General features: G+C 45.1%; 1 protein-coding gene across 5 annotated transcripts in view; it reads left to right on the forward strand.

Moving 5' to 3' along the window:
* LOC140714315 (AT-rich interactive domain-containing protein 3B-like) overlaps positions 1-27,259 on the forward strand; it is a 238,305-nt gene extending 211,046 nt beyond the window's left edge. For 4 of the 5 annotated variants that reach the window (XM_073025454.1, XM_073025456.1, XM_073025457.1 and 1 more), the window contains 5 exons: positions 4,307-4,490; positions 6,959-7,203; positions 16,493-16,744; positions 23,258-23,347; positions 26,316-27,259. In XM_073025454.1, coding sequence (XP_072881555.1) covers positions 4,307-4,490; positions 6,959-7,203; positions 16,493-16,744; positions 23,258-23,347; positions 26,316-26,455 — 911 coding nt within the window. In that variant the 3' untranslated portion in view covers positions 26,456-27,259. Of the gene's footprint in view, positions 1-4,306; positions 4,491-6,958; positions 7,204-16,492; positions 16,745-23,257; positions 23,348-23,500; positions 23,736-26,315 lie in introns of those variants that run through there. The other variant, XM_073025455.1, reaches the window with a different exon arrangement.
* Positions 27,260-27,529: the final 270 nt, after the last annotated feature.

A 27,529-nucleotide genomic window follows, 5' to 3' on the forward strand; every position in this document is an offset into this window, starting at 1 on the left:
GCCAGCACTGCTGAAACCAACTGCAGTCGCCCTTTCCATTCCCCTTATACCGGGGACTGGGTTCTGTTAAAGCATACACCAGTGAGCTTTCCTGTCTAATTAGGGACTGAGATTGTTGCAAGCTGTGAACCTGTCCCTGTAGCCTGTGAAGAATATGAACATTACCGTCGCATTAGTACCACTCTGTGATTGAATGTGATGTTCCAACAACCTTAATCTCTATAAATCTGCAAGTTCCGTGTAGGTGGGAGTACTTGTTTAAGTTGCAATGTTAAACTCAGTGTCATCCAAGGTCATTCTGTATTGATTCAACCATCAGTGAATTGTGTATGAGCGCCGTTAAAATGCCGTTAGTCATAGTTTATAGTTCCTGTTTTTATCTCCTCTGTTTCCCCAGCATCACCATGCTCCACTGGAACTTAAGAACTACAGAATCAATTTCACATTCAGCAATCCTTGCAACTGGTCTCAGGTACCAACTGGTCTCCCTGATGTTTCAGGGAGCCCTCTGGTGAGATTGATAGCTGTGTCACTACACCCAGTGGCCAGTTTATTTGTTACCTAATAAAGTGGTCACTGAGTGTTTGTTTGTGGTCTTCTGCTGCTGTAGCCCATCCACTTCAAGGTTTGACGTCTGGTGCATTCAGAGATGCTCTTCTGCACACGACTGTTGTAACACCTGGTTATTTGAGTTACTGCAGCCTTCCTGTCAGCTTGAACTAGCCTGGCTATTCTCCTCTGACCTCTCTCATTAACAAGGAGTTTACACCCACAGCACTGCTGCTCACTGGATCCTTTTTTTGTTTTTTGCACCGTTTACTGTAAACTCTAGAGACTGCTCCCAGGAGATCAGCAGTTTCTGAGATGTTCAAACCACCCTGCCTGGCACCAACAATCATTCCACAGTCAAAGTCACTTGTATTACATTTTTCCCCATTCTGATGTTTGGTCCGAACAACAACTGAACTTCTTGACCATGTCTGCATGCTTTCATGCATTGAGTTGCTCCCACATGATTAGATAATTGCATTAGCGAGCAGGTGTATGGGTGTACCTAATAAAGTGGCCACCGGGTGTTCACCCAGTCCATTTTCCCTTGATCAGATGCTGTTTGATTTTCCCTGGACTAGTTTCCATTACAGTCGGCCCTCCTTATCCGTGGGGGATTGGTTCCAGGACCCCCGCGGATGCCAAAATTTGCGGATGCTCAAGTCCCTTATTTAACGTGTATCAGTGCGGTGGTCTTTAGGACCCAGTGGAACCCCGGACTTTACTTAACATGTCTCTGTGCGATGGACATTAGGATTTGGCGCAGCTCTGAATCCGCAGTGTTTCTGTTCACGAAAATAATCACGATCGTGATTGAAAATAAGGTGGAAGTAATAAAGCAATCGGAAAGAGGTGAAACGCCATCAGTCATTGGAAAAGCATTAGGCTACAGTCGGTCAACAATCGGAACAATTTCAATGGAGAATGTGAAAGGCCCTTCCCCGATGAAAGCTACAATTATTACTAAGCAACGCAGCAGTTAAATTATTGAAAAACGTATGTTTCTTAAGTGTTTTATATGCATAGAAAGGTAAAATATGTACTATATACTAAGAAAAACATTTGACTAACTGACGCTAAATAATACCGGATGTACCTGTTCTGACTTCAAATCCAACTTGAAGACGGACTCAGGAATGGAACTCATTCATAACCCAGGGACTGCCTGTACTTTTAAGTCATTTCTAGATTACTTATAATACCTAATATTATATTTAAATGCTATGTAAATAGTTGTTATGCTGTATTGTTTAGGGAATAATGACAAGAAAAAATAGTCTGTACATGCTCAAGCAACGAGTGCTGGAGAGAGAACTTCCGGGTTTTCCCGATCCGCGGTTGGTTGAATCCGCGCGTACGGAATCCGCGGATAAGGAGGGCCGACTGTAATGACTTCAGTCCATATTTGTAAAGCATCAGCGGTTCAATCAGTGCTGTAGGACATCTCACAAAGAGCATGGTCCAACAAAACATGACATCACGCCGTAGGGGAAATGTTAAGGCAGGGGGACCAGAGAGAGAAAGGGACTTGAAGAACCATTTGGGACAGAGGGGGAGAGAGTGAGAAAAGGAAATCCGAAGCCACAGAATGTGGGCAGCTAATGGTACAGTTGTCTAACATGGAGCCATCAAATCAGGGACGCTGGATCAGAATTAAAGGGTGACTTATAGATAGAGTCAGAGTAATACAGCACAGGAACAGACCCTTTGTTCCAACTTGACCATGCTGACCAAGTTGCCCACCTTAGTCTCACTTGACCCATATAAGACCATAAAACATCGAGGCAGATTTAGGACATTCAGACTGCTGCACCTCCAATCATGGCTGATTTATTATCCATCTCAACCCCATTCTCCTGTCTTCTCCCTTTAACGCCCTGGCTAATCAAGAAACTATCAACTTCTGCCTTGAATATACCTAACGACGTGGCTTCCACAGCCATCCGAGGTAATGAATTCCACTGATCCACCACCTTCCAGCTGACAAAATTCCTCCTCATCTCAGTTGGAAAGGGGCATCTCTTTATTCTGAGGTAGCGCCCTCAGGACCCAGACTCTCCTGCTGACAGAAACATCCTTTCAACACATGAAAAATGCTGCTTCTATGGAAAAGAATAAACCATCGACGTTTCGGGCCAGGGTCCTGCATCAGTCCATTAAAGGTCTCAGTCTGAACCATCTACTGTTTACTCTTTTCCAAGGATGCTACCTTGTCTGCAGCATTTTGTGAGTGTTGCTTTGTATTGCAGATTTATTCATCTTTGAGAAACATCTTTTCTATGCCTGTTCTATCCAGGCCTTTCAGTATTAAGTAAGTTTCAATAAGATCGCCCCTCTTCCTTCTGAACTCACATTTGGTCAAAGCCCAGATCCATCAAACGCTCCTCATACACACCACCATGTCCATCTACCCCTCAACCTAGATACTGCCACTCAGCTAACCACTGCATTCAATTTATAGCTGGCCATTAACTTGCAGATTTACTCGTCTTTGACATGTGGAAGGGACTGCCTGTGGAAGGGACTGCCGCACACGCCACCAGGGTTCATCAGGAGTGGTCGATATATGTTTGTACCAAGAGGCTTCGTTCTGAGCTACATGGCTTTTTAACTCTATTTACTGCACACAGTCCCTGGTTTGTTGCTCAAAGCCATCCCCATCCACTTTCCCTTTCCCTTCAATATCAAAAACATTCTGCATCCCCTTCATATAACTGGCCCCACACCACTGAAACGGGATCTGGTTGCCCCCTAAGAAGTGGATAGAGTCACAGAGATATGCCTTTCCTTTGAGCGGCATGGTCCAGAAACCCTGCAGTTCAAAGCAAATTTATTACCAAAGTACAGGTGTCCCCCGTTTTTCAAACGTTCGCTTTACGACAACTCACTGTTACGAAAGACCTACATTAGTACCTGTTTTCGCTAACCAAAGAGGATTTTCGCTTTTACGAAAAAAGGACGCCTGCTTTATACGTGAGTTTACCCCGAGAAAGACTACAATGACCGTGAAACCTTGTGCGGGCAGTTGTTTGCATAGGCGTGTACGTGCCGATTTTTTTCCTCCAAATCAATTTTGACTCGCTGTCTTCCCGATTTTGATAAGTGAAACTACACCATACGTACAATATTTCTACTTATACATAGGGTGTATATTTATCATATCATTCCTGCTTTTACTATATGTTAGTTTTATTTTAGGTTTTATGTGTTATTTGGTTTAATTTGGTAGGTTATTTTTTTTGGGTCTGGGAACGCTCAAAAATTTTCCCCATATAAATGAATGGTAATTGTTTCTTCGCTTTACGACATTTCGGTTTACGAACTGTTTCATTGGAATGCTCTACCTTCGGATTGGGGGGGAAACCTATATGTTTATCTCACCTCATACTACCTTGAGATGCATTTTCTTACAGGCATTCACAGTTGAACAAAGAAATGCAACAGAATAGATAATAAACTACATACAAAGACTGGCAAACAACCAATGTGCAAAATAAAGGCAAACTGCAAGTAGTAATAATAGATTGAAAAAACAACTAGCAGATAGATAAATAGATAAAAAAATAAATGAACAAATAAATACATAATACTGAAAACGTGGGTAACAGAATCCTTGAGGGCGAGTCTATAGGTTGTAGAATCAGTTGAGTGTTGAGTAAAGTTGTCACAGTGGTTCGGGAGCCTGATGGTTGAAGGATAACTGTTCCTTAACCTGGTGGCTGATGAAATAACCTTTGCACGCCATTCTGCCTTACAGGAACCCCAGTGAACCGAATCCCAATCATGGCGAAGCAAGTGTTAGACCTGTACATGTTGTACAAACTGGTCACAGAGAAGGGCGGACTGGTGGAAGTTATCAACAAGAAGATCTGGCGGGAAATCACAAAGGGTCTCAACCTACCTACCTCAATTACCAGTGCAGCCTTTACACTCAGGACACAGTAAGTACCAGAGGGGAGACATGAGACAGCAGATGCTGGAACCTGAAGCAGCAAATAATCTGCTGGGCGAACTCAGGATTGGAATCAGGTTTTTTATCACTGGTCATATGTTCTGAAAGTTGTTGTTTAGTGGCAGCCGTACAGTGAGAAATATCAGATATTACTATAACACACACAAACTGCTGAAGGAACTCAGCAGGTCAGGCAGCACCTATGGAGAGAAATGTTTCAGGCTGAGTTCCTTCAGTAGGGCCAGATGAAGCGGGCTTAATGAAGGGTTTTGGCCTAAAAATTTGCCTGTTTATTTCTCTACGTAGATACGGCCGTCTTGCTGAATTCCAGCATTTTGTGTGTGTTGCTGTGAATTTCCAACATCTGCAGTGTCTTTTGTGTTAAACATTACAATAAGTTACAATTTACTTAAATAAGTAAGCCAATAGTGTGAAATGGGAGGAGTGAGGTGGAGTTCATGGCCCAATCAGAAGTCTGACGGCAGAAGGGAAGAAGTCATTGCTAAAGTATTGAGGTTGGCTACCTCCTCCCCGATGTTAGTAATGAGAAGAGAGCATGTTTGGCGGTGAGAGTCCTTAATGATCGATGCTAACTCCTCCCCGATGTTAGTAATGAGAAGAGAGTATGTTTGGCGGTGAGAGTCCTTAATGATTGATGCTAACTCCTCCCTGTTGTTAGTAATGAGAAGAGGGCATGTTTGGCAGTGAGAGTCCTTAATGATTGATGCTACCTTCTTGATGCACCACCTTTTGAAGTTGTCCTCGATGGGAACTCAGTATGTAAGTTGAGTAGTGTCTTTGAGGGGGGTTGTAGGAGGGAAAGGAATTGCAATTGATGTAAGATCCTGATTCAGGAGTTTTGATATGAAAGGCCGACATGTCCTTAACCCACCAAAGGTGTTGCTCGACCTGCTGAGTTCCTCCAGTGGATGGTTTGCTGTTCCAGCTGCCCACAGTTCACCTGGGTTTTCACGGCATGGCCAGTGAACCAACTCAAGCCAAAGATACAACATCGTACCTGTCACGTGGGCAAAGGGAAAGGTTTCTCACCATCCACCTTATCATTGCCACAGAATCCGAGGAATGAGATGTATGCAATTCAGTGGGAGCATCATGGGCAAGAAATCCAGAGGCTTTATAATTTGATCAGTTAGCACTGAGCCTGTGTGGTTTAAATTACAGAAAACTGGGATGAAAACAAAACCTGAAATGGAGACCAGATCCATTTAGTGTCTGTACCTAGTGAACTGCACGGGGTGGTTGACCAGGGACTGGCCCAGGCAAGCTACTCAGTTGTACCAAACAGAGATACGCCTTAAGGGTCTTGGTCCAGTCAGAATTCTGAAGTTATAATCCTTTTACAAAACCTTTTAGACCACCAGCTGCCTCAGCTTTGTTCTCACCCAGGAATGAGCTATCAGAAGAAATGGTTGAAACAGGTATATTAATGGCATTTGGACAACAGCTTAGACAGGAACAGTTCAGAGGGTCAAACACGAGCAAGTGTTCCAACCCACCTGGCTTCACCTATCACCTTCCAGCTAGCCTTCTCCCCACCCCTCCACCCCCACCTTTTTATTCTGGCACCTTCCCCCTTCCATCTAAGTCCTGAAGAAGGGTCTCAGCCCAAAACATCGACTATGTATTCTCTTCCATAAATGGGGCCTGGCCTACTGAGTTCCTACAGCATTTTGTGTGTGTTACTGTGGGCAAATGGGGCTAGCTTAGACAGGTATCTTGGTCAACATGAACAAACTGAATCGAGAGCCTGTCTCCATGCTGTATGAAGCTTCTCTGCCTTCCCCAGCATATCACCAACCTTATCAACTCTGGAGATCTCCCATCTACTGCCTCCTACTTCATTGTTTCAGTACCCCACATTGCTGGTTTCTACTTCATACCCAAGATTTGTAAACCAAGATGTGCCGATTGGCCCATTGTCTCTGCCTGCTCTGCCCCATTGACCTCGTGTCCCTATTCTTAATTTTATTCAGTCCTTTCTTACCTACATCCATGACCTTTGACATGCTTTCCAACATTTCAATCACGCTGGCCCTGGTCACCTTATTTTCACTATGGATCTCCCGTAGTCCTGATGAAGGGTCTTGGCCCAAAATGTTGACTTTTTATTTTCATCCATAGATGCTGCCTAACCTGTTGAGTTCCTCCAGCATTCTGTGTGTGTTGCTCTGGCTCTTCAACATCTGCAGACTCTCTTGCGTTCCAGGTTAATTTTATCATTTACTTCCATTTGTCATTTGCCATTTGTGCCAGTATCTTGTGTAACTAGAGCCGCCAGTGAAGAGCAAACCACACTAGCAGGGGCATTAATATCATGTTCTTTATACCCTGTCCTGGCTGCAGAGGACCGTGTTGGTATTTTATATTGAAAAGGATGGTGTAACCAGAGTGCGTGGAGGGGAAGTGTGTAACTCGTGTACTTTTGTCTGTCTGCAGATACATGAAATACCTCTACCCATATGAATGTGAAAAGCAATCACTCAGCTCGCCTGCAGAGCTCCAGGCTGCAATTGACAGCAACAGGCGCGAGGGCAGGAGGCCGAGCTACAGCTCAGCTCTCTTCGGCTACTCGCCCAGCTCGGGCCCCAGCCTTCTGTCCCCTCCCAAGGTCCACCTGTCATCCATGAATGTCCCCGCCAGCAATGGTACTCATCTCTCTCCAGGACAGATCATCAAGAAAGGTAACTTTTGCTTTTAGCTCGGAGGGATATTTGTTATGGGAAGAAGGTTCAAATATCAGAGGTGCAGAAGGACTTAGGAGTTGCAAGACTCCCAGAAGGTTAATTTACAGGTCAAGCCTATGATAAAGAACACAAACGTTGGCATTCATTTCAAGGGGAATAGAATATAAAAGCAAGGAGATAATGCTGAGGCTTTATAAGACACCGGTCAGGCCACATTTGGAGTATTAAGCTTGTTCTCCCTACTTCCTGTCTCCTTTGTCTCCACCACCCTCCAACATCACAGCTCATCTCTAATAGACCCTCAACTATTGATCTACAGCAGTCTAAATCCTGATAGCTTTATTCACCTCAACTCTGAACCGATTGCACTATCTATGGGCTCTCTTTGAAGGATTCTACAATTCATGTTCTCAGCTATTCATTCATTCATTCTTTTATTTCTTTATTGACGTATTTATTGTTTGGTTGTCAGTCTTTGTAGTATTTCATTGATTCGATTATTGTACTGTGAATACCTGCAAGAAAATGAATCTCAAGGTAGTGATTCATATGGTGACATACACATCATTTGATGATCAATTTACTTTGAATTTTGAAATTTGAACTCCTTTGTCTATCCTGCCTGTTATTTCCTCAAAAAAAATCCCAACAGGTTTGCCAGGTAAGATTTCCCCTCAAGGAAACCAGGCTGACTACCACTTACTTTATCATATTGGTTCAAGTGCTCCAAAACCTTATCATTTTTAATGGACTCCAACATCTTCTCAGCCGCTGAAGTCAGGCTATCTGGCCTATAATTTCCTTTCTTTTGTCTCCCTCCCTTCTTAAAGAGTGGAGTGGCATTTGCAATTTTCCAGACCTAAACAGAGATAAACTGCAGATAATTATAGATAAACAGGTGTTCAGAACTAATATGGGTCAGATGTAGCACTAAAAATACAAAGTACAAGCACATCCACATTTAGTGATGACACAAAATTATTTGGGCACGTGAGCAGCAGTGATAACAGAAAGAGGCTTCAAGGTGTTTTTTAAATACATATATATATATAGAAATATATATGCTTATATATATTTAAAACAAATTCTGAGTACATTTTAAACATGGAATTGGGAATTGTAGTTAAAAGGAGTCTAGGTGAAATTATCTTCAAGTCTCAGAAAGCTACAATGTGAATGCAGCAAATGTAATTCAAAGTTCAAAGTACATTTATTAAAGTATATATACTATATACAACCTTGAGATTTATCTCCTTACTGCAAGCCACAAAACAAAGAAACCCAATAAAACCCATTAAAAAAAGACTGTCAAACACATAATGTGTGGTAAAAAGAACCAGTCGTGTAAACAATAAAAGCTAAACAGATGACACTCAGAGCTAAAGTGAGTCCCATAGCCACAAAGCCAGGTCACCGCTGTAGCCGGTCCAGGAGCCTGTTAGTCGCAGAGTTTATTATAGTTACATGCATTGAGATACAGTGAAAAGCTTTGTTAACATACCATGCAAGCAAGTCATTCCATACATAAATACACTGAGGTAGCACAAATGGAAACACAATAACAGACTGCATATAGAGTCAGATCTACAGATAACGTACACTGCAAGGAGACAGTTAAGGTGCAAAGGCAATGGTGAGCTAGACTGAGGTACAAGACGCCCATTCAAAAGTCTTATAACAATGGGATAGAGCTGTCCTTGAGTCTGGCGGTACATGTCTCGGGTTTTTGTGTCTTCTGCCTGGTGACAAGATTTGGAGGAGTCTTTGAATCAAAATCAGAGTCATCACTGACATGCTGTGAAATGTGTTGTATTGCGGCAGTAGTACAGTGCAATGCATAGTATATGCTGTAAATTACAGTAAGTAATAGAGAGAGAGAGGTAGTCTTTGTGGATTCTTGGACCAATCAGAAATCTAATTTTCAGAGAAATAGAAGCTGTCCCTAAAGCACTTACAGTGAGCCTTCAGAAGGTAGTTCCCTGAAGGTAGTTATGAGAAATGTTCTGAATTGTGTGGGTCCTTCATGATAGATGCTGCCTTCCTGAGGCATCGCGTTTTAAAGATGTCTTCACTGGAGGGGAGGCTAGTGCTCACAGTGGAACTGGCTGCGTTTACAACCTTCCGCAGGGTTTTCCGATCTTGTGCGCTGGTGCCTCCACATGGGCAACGTTGCATTTGCTAGAGCCTTTGGTGCCAAACCAAATCTCTTCAGAGTTCTCATGAAACATAGCATGCCTGCTTCGTAATTTAATCAATATGTTGGGCCGAGGATTAGTCTTCAGTGATGTCAACGTCCAAGAACTTGAAGCTGCCTACCTTTCCCACTGCTGACCGCTCGGTGAGAACTTTATATTAGCTGCTTTCCCACAGTCCCTTATGCAGGATGATACTCTAGCAATTGTGTCTTACTGCAATGTTAGTAGGGGCACACATAGTGCACTGTGTACAGTGGACTGCTCTGTTCTTAAAGGATGTCACACTTCCCTCAGAGGAAGTACAGTGAAAATTCACCAGACTGAGTCCTGGGGATGGTGGGTTTGATGTTCGATGAGAAATTGAGTTGAGCCAGACACCTTCTCCAGTGTCTAGTAAAGTAAGAAGTTCACTGAGGCATACAGAGAGTTGGAGGGCCAGATTTTGTCCCATTTCCCAGAGATGTGCAGGTTGGTAGGCTAATTGGCGACTGTAAATTGCCCTTGGTGTGTGGGTGAGCGGTAGAGTGAGGCAAGTTGATAGAAGTGGGTGTGGGGAGAATAAAATGTGATGCGTGTAAATGGGTGATCCATCTAAATAGTTTGTGCTCGGGCCAAAGGGCCTGGTTTCATGCTAATATTCAATGGCTGATATTCTGGAGTAGCTCAACAAGTCAGACGTCATCTATGGAAGGAATTCAGACCAAAACATTGACTAGTTATTCCCCTCCATAGATACTGTCTGACCTGTTGAGTTCCTCCAGCATTTTGTCTGCATTGCTCAGTATTTCCATCATTTTCAGAATCTCTTGAGTTAATGGCTAATATTGTGTACCAGAGCAAACTCATTCAATAGATGGAGGTACTGCCCTCTGAGCAAAAGATAGGGACTTTTTATTACTTAAGTTAGTGTCAATATTTTAATTATTGTTTAGCATGTGAGTGCACCTCACAGGTTTTTAAATGCAAGCAAGTTTAATATTTGATTTAAAATATTTTATTCACAACATTTTTGTTTCATATCCCATGTGCCTCAAGTGTTAATACGTTGACAGGTGTATGGTAGCCTATGTGATTGGCTCACATCAGTTTAAACCCCACCAAGGCAATTGAAATTATATATAAGATCCTAAGATGTCTTGACAGGATGCATTAGGAGCAAGACTAGACTGTTTTGTCTGGATCAACATCTAATTAAATTTATGGTTGAACTGTTTGTATCTGAAGTCTGCCTTCCCACTTACCTCTGGTAACCTTTTACCCCTTTGATTACTGAGAATTGATCTACCTTTAGAAATATTCAACGACTGTACTTCTACCGCCATTTGAGAAAGAGAATTTCAAAGACAACAAGCATCTGAGAAAGAGAAAAAAGGTTCCTGCTGCCTTTTCTCAGCAAGGGTGCAGAGAAGAATTGCGAGGACTTGAACACCTGAGCTGTAGGGAGGGAGTGTCCAGCAATGTCCTTATTCTTTAGAACAGAGGGGAATGAAGAGAGGAGAATTATGACAGGCATAGGTAAGGTGGGTATAATACTCTTTTACCCAGGGTAGGGACACCCAAAACTAGGAGGCATAGTTTTCAGGTGAGAGGGGAAAGTATGCCCACCTGAACCATTGTTTCTGGCAGCTCATTCCAAATCACACTGCCCTTTGCATGAAGAGGCTGCCCAGCCTTTAAGACAGAAGTCGACAGAATTTGCCTACAAGACAGGTCTCACCCCTGCTGGCCCTCCATTTTCCCAACACCACTCTCCCCATTGTTGTCTCCTGGCCATTTGTCAGGCTTCCAACCCATTCCTCGATCCTGATCACAGGAAAAAACAGGCCCTGCTCAAACTGTGCCTGCCCTTAACACTTGAGGAGGTGTGCTTTTCTGATGATAGTTCACGGAATCTGACACTCTCTATTCACAGCAATCTGCAGCAGTCTTAGCTATATTGAAATAAAGTGCACTTTTATTTAAAAGAATGCGTCCTCGGGCCATCCTACAGAAATGCATGGCATGTGGGTCTTGACCTCTGAGTGAAGGTACTAAGTATTGTCCACAAGGGGGACAGTGGTGCAGTGTGTGGGGCTTGGAAACATTCTCTTACCCAGTTGTGTTTTGATGAATAACAGGATTACTCCAGGAGTCTTAGATTTATGTAGCACAGAAACCAACCCTTTGGCCCACAGTGGACAGTAGGTTCCTGGGGAGTGTTCTAGAAAAGAAGGACCTTTGGACCACAATACATGGAGGTGAGGAAGACTTTTAGCACGCTGGCCTTCAGCAGTCGGGGCATTGAGTGGAGACAGTATGCTGATGTTAGTGACGTCTCGTTTGGAATGTCAGGTTCAGCCCTGCTACAGGAAAGATGTCATTAAGCTGGAAAGGTGAGGGAGAGGTTGACAAGCATATTGTTGGGATTCGAGGGGCAGAGATATGGAGCGAGGTTGAGCAAGTGGGGAGTTTTTTCATTGGACTGTAAGAGAATGAGGGGAGATCTTTAGATGTGTATAAAATTACAAAGGGTATGCATAGGGTCAGTGCTCACCGTCTTTTTCCCAACAACAAGAGGGCATATGTTTGAGTTAAGAGGGGAGAGATATAATGGGAAAGTGAGGGGTACCTCTATTATCAGAATCAGAATCAGACTTTAATCGCCAAGTACCTATGCACATACAAGGAATTTACTTCCGGCAGATGTTGTCTCTCTGTTCATAACAATAATAATGGTAAATATAAATGAAAATATAGATTATACATACAGGTAGTGCAATCCAAGTAATAGTTAGCCGACAGTTAACCGGCAGTTAACTGTTCAGCAAAGTGACCGCAGTAGGGAAAAAACTTCTCCAGTGCCTATTAGTATTAGTCTTATATGGAATAAGCTGTCAAAGGAAGTAGTTGAAACAAGTACTTGGATACATAGGTCAAACTTAGGTAAATAGGACTAACATAGATGGGAAGCTTGGTCTGCATGGACCATTTGGAGCAAAAGGTCTGTCCCATTTTGTATGAATCTGTGACACTCTATGATGACAACTACGTTCCAACCTGCACTAATCCCATTTACCAGCAGAGGCAGATGGTCTTACAACTTTTCAGATGTCTCTCCCACTCTGCTGGTTATTAGCATCTCTTCCTCTCCCATTCCCTCTCCCCCACTTACTCTCCTCCTCCCCCATTCCCTCTCCCTCTCTCTCCCTTTCCCCCTTCCTCTCTCTCCCTTTCCCCTTCCTCTCTCTCCCTTCCCCCTCCCTCTCTCTCCCTTCCCCCTCCCTCTCCCTCTCTCTCCCCCCACCCTCTCTCTCCCACTCTCTACCCCACCCACATTCTCTCCATTCCCCACTCTCTCCCTCTTCCCCATCCATTCTCTCCCTCTCTTATTCTCTCTCCTCCACCCACTGTCTCTCCCCCACCCCCCCCCCCCACTCACTCCCTCTCCCTCACCTTTACCACTGGTCATTCTGTATTGACTTTGCAAGGTTATTTTTCACACCTGGTTCAAGCAGTTTCACAACAGTGTTGACCAGATGCAGCTGTACTGTTCTTTGATCTTTTAGATAATCCCTCTAATCCCTCTCTTTGTTTCCATTGATCCTTCATACTTTTGGGACTGTTTATCTGGTCGTCTATATTGGACCTTCCCACCCCCATCTTGAAGCGGAGATAAACGTGTAACAAGAGGGATCGGCTTCCAAAATGCTCCGTTAGCACCTGGGGTACAATGATATAGGGGCTCAGTTACTGGACTTAGCTCCCTACACCATTGATCTCGCAATATGAGTTCAAACCCAGCCAGGACAGCTGAGGATTTTAAATATTTCTGAAATTAACTTGGAATCTAGAATTCGAACATACGGGACAGAAACACATCCCTTGGCTCATGATATCAGTACTAACCATCATGCCAGGTTTAATAAAATTTCTTCTCGTCACATGTCCCTCCATTCCTTGCATTTTTATATATTGGCAACCATTATCATGAGTGCCAAGATACGGTACAAAACTTGCCTTCTACACTGTTCATACACATCAAACATTACGCAGTGCTTTGATGTAAAATAATAACAATGCAAAATAAGGTACAGAATGGAACAGCTACATGCGTCTATCGAACAGCCTCGTAAAGGTCACTATCTGCTTCCATCAGCCCCCCCCCGGCAGTCTGTTCCAAAGCTGCCCCACATATCTCCTTTAAACTTCACTCCTCTCACCTTAAAGCTGTGCCCTCACTACTGGACATGTTTACCTTGGTAAAAATATTCAGACTATCTCCCTTACAGCCCAGAGCGTTCCAGAGTTTAGTGTTCGATTCTGGTGCCATCTCTGTACATCCTCCCTGTGGAATGTGTGAGTTTTCTCCGGGTCCTCCAGGTTCCTGCTGCAATCCAAAGATGTACTGCGAAGGTTCATTGGTCATTGATCAGACCCCACTTGGAGTACTGTGTTCAGTTCTGGTCACCTCACTACAGGAAGGATGTGGATACTATAGAGAGAGTGCAGAGGAGATTTACAAGGATGGTGCCTGGATTGGAGGACATACCTTATGAGAATGGGTTGAGTGAACCCATTTCTCCTTGGAGCGACGGAGGATGAGAGGTGACCTGATAGAGGTGTATAAGATGATGACACTGTATTCACAGCTTCCACCGGACTCTCTCCAATGCTAGCACATCCTTTCTTGCAGTGCCTTAAAAATGTACTCAGCCCCCAACCCTTTGTTCACATAATTGAGTGTATTAAGGGATTTTGATCCATTTAACTGAGAATTTTTATTTATGAATCGCATTCTCCTTTTTTCACAATAGAGCCCACACATAAGCAGGGAAAATTGTAAAGCATGAAAACTAAAAAATTCAAAAATTGAAATGTCAGAAGTTCATAAGTATTCGTCCCCCCTTTGCTCATTACGTAGTTGAACCACCTGTCGCAGCTAGCTTCTTTGGATAAGACTCTATTAGCTTCACACAATGTGATGGAGCAAGATTTGCCCTTTCCTTCTTGCAAAATTGCTCAAGCTGTCCGGGTTAGATTGGGAGCGGCGGTGGACCGCAATCTTGAAGTCTTGCCAGAGGCTTTCCAATTGGGTTAAGGTCAGGACTGTGACTGGGTCACTCAAGGACATCCATTTTCTTCATTTGAAGCCACTCCATGCTTGCTGCGGCAGTGTGCTTTGTGTCGCTGTCCTGCTGAAAGACAAACTTCCTCCTCAGTTAAAGCTTTCTGACAGAGGCTAGCAGATTTTTATGCAGGATCTCTCTGCATTCATCAGCATTCGTCTTTCCGTCAATCCTGACCAGATTTCCGGTCACTGCTGCTGAAAAGCATCTCCATAGCATCATGCTACCACCACCATCCTTTAGAGTAGGGATGCTGTTACCTGGCTGATGCACAGTATTAGATTTATACCACACATACCTCTTGGTGTTGAGGCCAAAAAGTCCCACTTTTGTCTCATCCAACCACAAGACCTTCCTCCACACCTTTACAGTATCTTCTAGGTGACACACTACAAAGTCTTTATGGGCAAGAATATGGTTAGCAGTACATGTGGCATAAATCTAATACTGTGCATCAGCCAGGTAACATCATGTCCTGAAGAAGGGTCTCAGCCGGAAATGTCGACTGATTATTCCAAACTATAGGTGCTACCCGACCTGCTGAGTTCCTCCAGTCTTTTATGTGTGTTGTTCTGGAATTCCAGCCTCTGCAGAATCCCCTGTGTCCATCACAGGTAGATTGAGAGATCAAGAGTTCATATTTTTAATATAGAAGGTGTCCTGTAGGTTAGTTAATTCCCAGTGAGAACTTTATTAAGATAGCAATGTAATTTTTAGCACCAGTCTCACTGGGGTCAGTACTGTAGTGAACCCATTGGTTAAGATCACACTTCACACAAGACACAGGATGGAGACAAATTTTTGCTGGAAGTCATGTCTGTGAAGAATGCTCCACAATGTATCTCATTGACAAAGTCAGCATTTTGTGAGGTCACTCACAGCCAAGTACAGTAGTTAGTGCTACTCATCACCTGGAGTAGGCACAGGTGCCCATTGTCAGGTTTACTGCCAAGTGCGCAAATGCAATGCGCTACAGGTGCAACTCGCTTGCAGCTATACCACAGGTATGTAGGTTCAGACAACACACAGTACATAGATTATGTATAAATATGACCAGACAATGAAGAAAAAGCCTGTGCAAAACAGGACATCAATGCAAAAGAACCAATCTGAATAAAATCCATGTTTACAAGAGCTAGTCATTTGCTACTGAGTAGGGCAATTTATTTCCAGAGTTTTCAGTATTAGCACCTTAATATTCTTCAGAATTAGATCCATCCTAGGCCTGGCTTCTGGGATAGGAGAGGATACACGGGAAGGCACCTCCTCCCCACAAAGTCTTCCATTGTTTGGGGCTCATCTCTCTGGAGAAAGCTTTTGGTCATCTGTCTGTGGAGTAACAATGCTGCCCACTGGCCAGTGTCTGTGGCCTATCAAGTTAGGTGCGGAAGAGAATGCAACCAATCACACATGCTGTCTATTGGATAATAGCCAATCACATGAACTGAGCAGTGGTAGATAGCCAATCGTGTGAACAATGTGTTAGAGAGTCATCTGTAGTACTTGATCTGTAAAAGGAGGATGGTCTATCATGTCAGCTGTGTATGGGAAATGGCCAAACACAAACAGTTTGTTAAAGGGCTGCCTATAATACGTGAGCTGTGTAAGGAAGTGGCCTATCGCATGAGCTGTGTTATGGAGGATATCCAAACACTTGAGTTCTGTAAACAATCATGAGAGATTTTTGATGAAGGCTAGCCAATCACATGAGAGCTGTAATGGGAAATAGCCAATCATGTGAGCCATGTAATGGAGGATGGTGGATCACATGAGCGCTGTAATGGGGAAAGCCAATCACGTTAGACCTATAATGGAAGATGACCAATCACGTGATTTCTGTAATGGGAATAAAGCCAATCTTGTGAGCCCTCTAATAGAGAAAAGCCAATCACGTGAGCTCTGTAATTGAGGATAGCCATTCTCAGGAACGATGCAGCCCTGATTTGACATGCACCTCTTTTCTATCTCCCTCCCCTCCCTATCCAGAGGATGCCACAGCTACCTGCTCCCTCACCCCGAGCCGCGTCCACATCCCGTTGGCTCTGGGAGGCCACCATTCCGCCGCACAGGCCATCACCCTGGAGCAGCTGAGGGAGAAGCTGGAGAGCGGGGAGCCCCCGGAGAAGAAGCTGGCACGGTACTCAGAGGAGCAGCAGCGCCTGATGCAGCAGGCCCTGCAGCAGAACCTGTTCGCCATGGCAACCCACATGCCCATGAGCATCAAAATCAACGGGAAAGGTGAGACCCTTACTTCAGGCTCGTTGGACAACCCGGGGTAGCATATCGCTCTACAGAGCGAGTGACCTGGGTTCAAACCATGCCAGTGTCTGTAGGGGGTTTGTAGGTTCCCCCATGACTGCGTGGGTTTCTTCCAGGCGCTCTGGTTTCCTCCCGCAGTCCAAAGACGTAATCTTTCACCCCTCCCCAGGGTACAGGGTATGTCAGCTCCTTGGTCCCGTCCGTGGCAGCCTGGACAAGGACCAGACAGTCTGCTGCAGGAACTCGGTGGGTCGAGCAGCGTCTGTTGGGGAGGAAAGGAACTGTTGACGTTTCAAGTCGAAATGCTGCATCAGGACCTGAAACATCGACAGTTCCTCACCCTAACGGATGCTGCATGACCTGTTGGTTGGCTGTTGGGAAGATTCCAGCATCTGCAGTTTGTTCGAACAAAGAATATAGAACAGTAGGAAATCAAATCAAATTCGTTTAATTATCATTCAACCATACGTAAATATAGCCAAACCAAACAGCGTTCCTCTGGGACCAAGGTACAAAGCGTACACAGCACATTCAAAAAGCGAGCAAAAAAATATATAGTGACGCGAGAAAAAACTATACATAGCCCTAGTCCCTGAGTGACAGGCCCCGCAAATTGATGGTGCGGTTCCCAGCAGTCCGCAGACAAACACACACAGACACGCAATCCAGCTTGTCACTGATCGATGGGAGAGGCCAGCCCTCAACCGAGCATGGACCGCCTCCGGTGCAGCGTGGACTTTATTCTTCGGAGTGCAGAAGCATGAAGAGGTGTATAAAATAATGGCAGGCACAGAGATGGTGAACGAATTTGCTTTTTCTGTGTTCTAATTCCTCCCGCCACGGATGCTGCTCGACCTGCTGAGTTCCTCCAGCAGATTCCAGCGTCTGCTGTCTCTCATCTCACTGTCTTGACTGGGTGAGCAAATAAGAAGCAGATGACTTAGATTTGGACACACGTGAAATGTTAAACACAGGAGATTCTGCATCTGCTGGAATGGCCTGAGCAACACACACAGAGTGCTGGAGGAACTCAGCAGGTCAGGCAGCATCTGGGCAGAGGAATAAATAGTTTATGTTTTGGGCCAGGACCCTTCATCAGAATTGAAAAGGAACGAGGCAGATGCCAGAATATGAAGGTGGCAGGGAGGGTGAGGGGGAAGATAGATGGGTGGGGGAGGGAGGTGAAGTGAGAAGCTGGAAAGATTGGTGGAAGAAGTAAAGGGCTGAAGAAGAAAGAATCTGATAGGAGAGGACAGTGGAATGTGGGAGAGGGGAACCAAAGTAAGGTGAGAAGAAAAAGGGTGAGACAGAAACGAGAATGGAAAACGAGGAGAGGTTTAGGGGAGAAATTACCAGACGCTAGAGAAATCAATGTTCAGGCCATGAGGTTGGAGGATACTCAGACTTAATATCTTGCAATATCAGCTGTTTATTCTCCTCCACCAATGCTGCCTGACCTCCAGCGTTTTATGTGTGTTGCTGTAAATTCTATCAGAGCATTGAGGGCTGTATCAATCACAATGAATATGGGCCATTATGCGCAAGTAGGCTTTTTCCACTGAGTCTGGGCGGGACTGGAAGAAGAGGCCATAGGTTAAGGGTGAAAGGTGAAGACAATGGGAATAAGATGGGTGGTGTGGCAGCAAAGCATTCCCACAGAGCCACAAAAGAACAGCTATCAGGAGTTTATACTGAAATAGGAAGACAAAGACAATATTGCACCTTGGAGGCACTCTGAAACTCTGACCCATGCAACCAATGAAGGTCCCAACCTTGGACGTCTCCACGTGAAACTCTGCCCGTGCCATGAGCTTGCAGTATCCGAGTGATAAAAGCCTACAGAGTTATTGCTGTAACAACGCAATAAAAGCTAAACCCTTGGACTGCAGCCAACAATAATACAAGCTCTTATTCCCCATTGAACAACTAACTTACACAGCACCTTGAGTGCCATAAAGCAATCTGCCCTGTAGCCCTGCTGTACACTGTAAAGCAGAATCACATGCTACTTTGGATTACATGCCCCGGTTTGGGGATTTAACCAGGCTTGGTCACTGACCTTAGGTCCCCTGACAACCCAGTGGCTTCAGATGCCAGCCTAGCCACAGAATGTAGGCCAGACGGCATTCACTTCCTCCAAGATTATCAGAGGTGCAAATAGATTCAAAGTGTATCCACGAAGGAGACCAGGTAATCCTATGTCAGTACAAGCCCCTGGTTGCAGCTCTGTGGGAGTGCTGCTCTGCCTGTCTGAGGCTCGTTCAGCTCTTCAAGTGGGATTAAGACAGGCGGCGCGGTAGCAGTTAGCAGAACCCTTAAGGCGCCAGTGATCACTGATCGAAGTTCGATTCCCGCCGTTGTTTGTATGTTCTCCCTGTGAACATGGATTTCTTCTGGGTGCTGCAGTTTCCTTCCACATTCTGAAGACGTACGGGTTAGGATTAGTAAATTGTGGGAATGCTGTCTTAGTGCTGATACTTGTGGGCTGCCCCAGCACATCCACAAACTATGTTAATCGACGCAAATGAGGCATTTCATGTAGGTTTCAATGTACGTGTTTCAAATAATATTATTTTATGAGATCCCAGGACTGATTTACAACACAAACGGGTCATGGATGTTATAGAGTCACACAGTACAGAAACAGGCCCTTCAGCCCATCATTTCCCATGCCGACCTTCAAATACCAGACAGAAGACCTGGTTCCATGCTAAATTGTGGAGAGACACCCATTTACACGGATCCCACGTTAATCCCATTGACGTTGGCCAGTTAGCCTGTTAGCACACGTCTTTGGGCTGAGGAGAAAACCAAGGCACCCAGGGTAAGCCACACAGTCACAGAGAGAACGTGTGCACGTATCAGTTCCAGACTCTGATCCGTCGCACCAGCCGTGCCGTGGAGTCATAGAGGACTGCAGTCCGGAACCAAGCCCCTCTCATACATCCAGACCCTGCCAAACTGTTACCCTGCCTGATCCCATCGCCCCACACCTGGACCATAGCCCTCCATACCCCTCCCATCCACGTACTGTACTTACCCAACTTAAATGTTGCGATCAACCCGTTTCCACCACTTCTGCTGGCAGCTTGTTCCACACTTGCACCACTGTTTGAATGAAGAAGTTCCCCCGCAGGTTCCCCTTAAATATTTCACCTTTCACTCAGAACATCTGACCTGTAGTTGTTGTCTCACCCAACCTCAATGGAAAAAGCATGCTTGGGTTTTCCTTATCTATAATTTTGTATACCTCTATCAAACCTGCCCCCATTCTCCAACAGTCTGGGGAATTAAGTCCTGTTCACCCTTTTCCTATGACTTAGTTCCTCAAGTCACAGCAACATCCTTGTAATTTTTTCTGTGCTTTTTCAGTCTTATTGATGTCTCCCTGTAGGCAGGTGACCAGAATAGCACACAATACTCCAAATGTGGCCTCACCAGTGTCTTACACAACTTCAACATAACTTCCCAACTCCTGCACTCAATACTCTCGATTTACGAAGGCCAGTGTGCCAACTCTCTTTATGATCCATAACTTCAAGGAATTATGGATCTGTATTCCCAGATCCCTCTGTTCTGCTCTCCTCACGGCTGTACCACTCACTGCACAAGTCCTCCTTTCACCAATCTAGGCCCTAAGCTCCCGAAATTCCCTCTTCTGTTAAATTCATCCTTAAAAGCTATCTCCAAGCACCTCTAAACTGTTGGCAGACACTCCCACCAAAAGTGCCTGGGGACCTGTTGTTTTGTTTAAAAGCTCTGTGAAAGGGGAGTCATCGTTGTGATGCCATCCTCCAAAGGGGGAGCGAGGGACTGTCCCAAAAGAAGCGGGGGCAGCGAGATTGCGTGGAAGTCAGTGAGGTTGTTCAAATCCTGGCGAAGCTTTAGTGCCACCCTGTGGAGTGTTTGTGAGGTGCAGGTAATTGAAATTATTCAATTGTAATGGAAACAGACATAGACAGATAGAGTCCTTCATCTAAACTCCAGTTTACACTATTCTGTTCACATTCTTATCAACTTCACCCCCCTCCCCCCCAAATTCTACCACTAACCCACACATTGTGGGTTATTTACAGTAGCCGATTACCCTACCCATGTCTTTGAAATGTCGGAGGACTCCAGAGCACCTGGCGGTCACAAGGGTTACGTGAAAACTCATCACAGACAGGACCGAAGGTCAGGGTTGAACACTGTGAGACAACGGTTCTGAACGCTGCACCACTCTGCCACCCCAGTGTTCCTTCACGCTCACATCCGCAGTTCTGTACGGGGCAAGGCTAGCTTGGATAGGGCAAGGTTGGTGCCCGTACTTGCAGTACTAGCTTCTCTGGATTAGTGAGCAGCTGATCACATTGACTGGAAGTGAGTGTGGGCTATGTGCCTAACATTTGTATGTCTGTACGTGTTCCTGTGTAATAATGGACCCAGAGTCTGTACACAGGATTAAGGATCAACTCTATTCACCATCTACATTTACATGTTTTAGGAATTTGCTGTCTTGTCTTCGTCAGGGCACGACATGCAACAAAAAACAACAACGGTCAGTTATTATAAAGAGCAAAGAATTATATATATAAAAATAAACATAAACTTAGAGGTTAAATTACAGATTTGAATAAAGTGCATAAATATGTAAATTCCAGCATTTATTTACATTTATAAAAATGCATAAAAAGTGCTTTAAACTGTTCACAGTGCAGTGTGGGGGGTAACAGATAGAAGGAGGTGCTGGGGAGCTAACTAGAATGTTTGATCAGATTAACTGCCCAGGAGAAGAAACTTTTCAAATGGTGTGAAGTCTTTGTTTTAATAACCCTATAATGCTTTCCCAAAGGGGGCTTTTGGAGAAGTCGATTTGCAGGTGGGTAGTGTCCTCAATGATTTTTCTCCCTGCTTCTTTGCCCTGGATACATACAAGTCTTGTGGTGATGGTAGACTGCTGGCCTGACCGTCCCTGTCATTTTTGTATATCACACGGGGCAGACCTGACTTCACTTCTGCTCCTTGCCTTCGTTACGTATCACTGTCCTAGACTGCCAGCGAAGAGCTGCCCAGCAAGGTCTTTGATGTGAAGAACGGTTGAGTTCGATCATCAGTCTAAACCTCATCACTGTGCCCTCAGTGTTGGCAGCAAAATTGTCGGTCTGGGAAGCACCAAACTGTCACCTGGGTAGCCACTCTGTGGAGGAGGGGTCGGGGGTTACGTGCTCAGTAGCATCTTTATAGGATGTCACTGCCAAGACCAGCATTTATTACCCAATCCTGATTGCCGTTGAGCCTATGGTGGCGAGCTTCGTTCTTTTACCACTGCAGTCCTTCTGGTGAAGGCGGTCCCACAGCCCCATTGGGGAGGGGGTTCCAGCATTTAGACCCAGTGACAGTGGAGGCACCTGGAGGTGGTGGTTTCGTTTTTTCCTATTGATTGATTAATTGATTGATTGATTGATAAGCACAGTAACAGGCCTTTCCGGTCTAACAAGCCCACACCGCCCAATTACGCACGTAACCAATTAACCTAAACCGGTACATCTTTGGAATGCGGGAGAAAAAGGGAGCACCTGGAGGGGACCCGTGTGGTCGGGGAGAAAGTACAAACTCCTTACAGGCAGTGGAGGAATTGAACCGGGATCGCTGTGCCGTAATGGCGTTGCCCCAACCACTGCATTACCGTGCTGCCCAATCCTGGACTTGCTGCTCTCCTTCCTGTGCTAAAGGTCAAGGGTCTGAGAGGTGCTGGGGGTAAGTAACTGCAGAGCCACTACCTGGCAGTTTCAGTGACCCGGGCCGTGATCCTGACCTCCACTGCTGCCGGTGAGAACTTTGCACGCTTGCCTTACTCCCTGATGGAGGTGGCCGGGGAATTGATGAGGGGCGAAGGAATATCAGCGGGGAATTCCATTTCTCCGTGAGCTGCTTCGCGTGTAGAGTTTGCACGATATCCCTGTGACCTCGCGGGTTCCCCAGCATGCTCCAGTTCCCAGTGAGTCCCCTGATTTCCTCCGGGCGCTCCAGCTTCCTCCCCACATCCCAGTGCGTGGGGTCGTTACTGCTCGAAGTTGAGCCCGGTGGGTAGAATCCGGGAGCAGTCGATGGGACTGTGGTGAAAATGACAAAAATAAGACCTGTCACTGGATTGCTGTGAGGGACTGGTCGATAGTGGGTGCTGGGCTGCCGGGAATGTTTTTGTGCTGTTAAACAGTCTGCTGGAGGAACTCAGCAGGCCGAGCAGCATCTGTGGGAGGAAAGGAATTGTTGGGTTTTTGGATGAAAACCCTGACCAAGGACTGAGAGTGGAGAGGAGGCGACATGGCGGGCATAAAGGGGAGAGGTGGAAGGGAAGTGGGGGTGAGAAAGGAGTTGTTTTACACAAGTGCATCGTGACATCCACGCTCTGTACAGTCAGTGCCTGGGTCTATGAAGGCAGTCATACCCAGTGCCTTCTCCACCACCCACATGTGCTCTAACCAATGTGCTGTATGATTCCCTCTACAGATGATCGACAGGAGCTGGCCTTGAACTTGTCAACAAATGGCATCAGCAGCATCAACATGTCTATTGAGATTAACGGCACTCTCTACACAGGTAAGGCACTTCCTCTTGCTATTCCCAACCAGACAGGCCTCCTGGTGCTGAAAGAATGAGCATGTTCATTAATAAATTGTTGATTGTTCTCAGGAATAATCAGTAAGGACCCTCATCACCCAGGTCATGCCTTGTTCTCATTGTTACCATCAGGGAGGAGGTACAGGAGCCTGAAGGCGCGCACCCACCAATTCAGGAACAGCTTCTTCCCCTCTGCCATCTGATTTCTGAATGGACACTGAACCCATCAACACTACCTCACTACTTTTTATTTTTATTTTTGTACTACCTATTTAATTTAACTATATATCTACTGTGATTCATGTTTTTTAAAATTATTATGTATTGCATTGTACTGCTGGCACAAGGACAACGAATTTCACAACCTATGCCGATGATATTAAACCTGATTCTGATTCTGAATTTGGATTTCCAAACAAAATGCCTGTTTTTATTTAAATTGCACATCCAGGGAGCAGGGCACTTGTTATAAATACGGGGAAATTCTCACTCCTGATAATCTTCTGTGGGTTTGCGCTGCTGCAGGGAGACTGACATTTGAGTTTGTATGTTGGGATGGAAGGTTTTTACGATGTGACACAGTTGGTGTTCATCCCAGCAACTCTCCATCTTCTGCTGTCTCAGAATGGAAGCAGGATCTCTGTCCCCTGGTTGGAGCATTCTTGCCTGTCAATGAAATGGGCGTCTCTTTCTTCTAAATTGTCCGTGACAGCCAATGAAGAACCAGGTTCAAGAAAAACTAAAAATATAAAGGGCAGCTTTATTTTACCTAAAATGATTTTCAAGAGTATTACCTGGACTCAATGGGATGGGTTATAGGGTGAGATTGGGCAGGCTAGGACATTATACTTGAAGTATGTGTCGTAAGTTAGTCCTGAGATCTCAAAGTAATATTAAGATAAGATTAGCTCTATTTGTCACATGTACATTGAAACATACAGTGTATAAAACTATGAATGGGGTTTAGGTAGGGTGAATACACACAGTCTTTTTCCTAAGGCTGGGGAATCAGGATATAGACAGACAGACAGACATACTTTATTGATCCTGACGGAAATTGGGTTTCGTTACAGTCGCACCAACCAAGAATAGTGTAGAAATATAGCAATATAAAACCATAAATAAATAAATAATAATAAGTAAATAATGCCAAGTGGAAATTAGTCCGGGACCAGCCTATTGGCTCAGGGTGTCTGACACTCCGAGGGAGGAGTTGTAAGGTTTGATGGCCACAGGCAGGAATGACTTCCTATGACGCTCAGTGTTGCATCTCTGTGGAATGAGTCTGTGGCTGAATGTACTCCTGTGCCTAACCAGTACATTATGGAGTGGATGGGAGTCATTGTCCAAGATGGCATGCAACTTGGACAGCATCCTCTTTTCAGACATCATTCTGAGGTGAGAAGGGAGAAATTTATGAGGAACCTGATGTGTAATTTTTTACACAAAGGGTGGGATGTGTGTGGAATGAGCTGCCAGAGGAAGTGGTTGGGACAGGTGCACTAACTACATTTAGTAGATATTTGGACAGGTACAGGGATAGGTTGGGTTTCAAGCAATGTGAGTAAAACACAGGTAAGTGGGGCTAGTATAGTTGAGCATCCTGATTAGCATGGACAGGTGGGGCCGAAGGGCCTGCTTCCATACAGAATGACTCAGTGACTCTGTTTTTATTGCTCCGGGTCCAGGAGTCTTGGATTTTAATCCTGGAGGCTCCCGGCAGACCTGAAAATTTGATAGCTCTGGAAACCTGTGGGAGCTCCTGTAGGATGCATTTTATTCCCAGAGAAACTCTTTGGGGGCTCTGTCTGAATGAAGGCAGTCACAGGGTGAGAATTAACTCTGGTACTTTCAGACAAATCAGTGAGAAAACCTCCCTGAAACACAGTGTGGGGAGGCTCAAGAGAAAGAAACCAGACTGATCTCAAAAACTCCCTTATGATTCCGAGAAACGGTATGGGTACAGGCCATTCGGCCCAAGCAGTCTCTACTGTATAGTGACCACTTTCCACCTCTATTCCTCCTCTAACCAGGGTGATGTTGTGCTGGTTCTTTCTTCCCCGTGTGTCTCCAAGGATCGCATTCTCATCTCTGAGTCAGAGGCTTCAATAGAATTCTTTTCCAAGTGTAGAAATGTTAAATACTGGAGGACACACATTTAATGTGAGAGGGGTAGCGTTTAAAGGAAATGTGCAGTGATTATTTTTTCAGAGTGTGGTGGGTGCCTGGAATAGACTGCCAGGGTTGCTGGTGGAAGTAAATGCAATAGAGGCATTTAAGAAGTTGTTAGATAGACACAGGAATATGCAGGGAGTGGACGAGACTACAAAAAGTGGTGGGCACAGCCCACTCCATCAAGGCAAAGCCTTCCCCACCATTGAGCACATCTACAAGGAGCATTGCCACAAGAAAGCAGCCTCCATCATCAAGGACCCCCACCATCCAGACCATGCTCTCTTCTCACTGCCACCATCAGGCAGGAGGTGCAGGAGCCTTAGGTCCCACACCACCAGATTCAGGAAGTTAGCACCCTACAATCATCAGGGTCTTGAACCAGCATGAATAACTTCACTCACCTCAACCATGAATAGACTCACTTTCAGGGACTCTGTAGCTCATATTCTCATATTAATTTATATTTTTCATTATTTGCACTGTTTATTTTCATTGGTTGTTTGTCAGTTTATTTTTGTATAGTTTCCCACCAATTCTATTGTATTTCTTTATTGTCCTGAACAAGGATCTCAAGGCTGTTTATGGTAACACATACACATAGTTTGTAATACAAGTTTACTTCTGACTTATTGACTTTTGGATGTGGTTCATGTTCAGGCAGAAGAGATTTAGTCTAATTTGACACAAAGATTGAGGGCCAGTTCCTCTCATGTACTGTTCAATCTTCTTGCATAATTGTGGTAGACTAAAAACAAACTCTTTCTTCTTTCAGGAGTCCTGTTCGCCCAGCGACCCACCGTCCACGTAATTGCTGGGCCCAGCAGTAGTACTCCTGCCTCGCAGAGTACGACCAGTCCTACCTCCGTCAAGGGCCCTGCCTCGGCTGAGCCCTCCACCAGCGGCTCCCCCTGAGGGCGGGCGTCCAATCGCTGCATCAGGAAAAGGACTCGTCTCGATTGTATTTTTCTAAAATCTTAAAAAGGCAGGGAATTTAAGAAAGAAATTGAGAATTGCAAAAACAAAAGAGAAAAAAAAAGAAAAAACCAAGCCAGTAAATGATTGCACAGATCTTTCCAGCTCAAGGAACCTACAAGACTATTAATTTTAGAATATATTGCCCATCTCCTGGGAGGGGCTGTCAAAACCTGGTGTTGCCTTCGGGGTCAGAGGGCAAGAGTTAATTGGACCTGGGTGTGCAGATGTAACTTCCTGACCTCAGACTTGTAAAACCATTGTCAGTTCCTCGGCCTGCTTTTCTAATGGGAACAGCTTGTGCCAATTTGTCACTCTGCTCCTGCATCCATAGGTTGTGGTTGGGCCACAATGCCAGCACTGGTGGGAAGCTGTAAGTGCAGCGTGGCACACGTTCATAGGCTGTCCCCTTAATAAAGAACTGATAATGGTAACAGCTGACTGGAAATGCGTGCACACTCAAGAATTTTAATATATTATTATATAAATATGCAGCCCAGCGATAAGAGTGATTCACAATGTGACAGTCTATCCTTTGTTGGCTACAGATTCAGAAAGGAGGCAGTCCCAGGTGAGAATGAGTCTCATTAGCTATGGTCAACTCCTTAAGAACTGTGAGTAGCGCCAAGTTTTTTGTGTGCTTATAATATATTCCTTGTGATGGGAGTCACCTTGAGGACACAAGAGACGGAAGATGCTAGAATCTGGAGCAACAAGCAATCTGCTGGAGGAGCTCAGCAGGTCGGACATCGTCCGAGGGAGGAGACGTGTCCGCAGTGACCGGAAACGTCGACAGCTTCTTTCTCCTCACAGATGCTGCTCGACCTGCTGAGTTCCTCCAGCAGATTGTTACTTTGAGGGTGATGGTTTAAGAACACTAACACTTAAAGGGTGTCGCGCCTTGGCTGGGGGTGGGGAGGGGCTGTGGGCTTCAGTGCCCCACTGTTACCGGGGACAGTCTTGCTCCCCGGCTTCCAACTGCGGCTCAGTGCATGGTGCTTTTGCTTCTGAGTT

This window comes from Hemitrygon akajei, chromosome 21 (assembly GCF_048418815.1).
Source record: "Hemitrygon akajei chromosome 21, sHemAka1.3, whole genome shotgun sequence".
NCBI lineage: Eukaryota > Metazoa > Chordata > Chondrichthyes > Myliobatiformes > Dasyatidae > Hemitrygon > Hemitrygon akajei.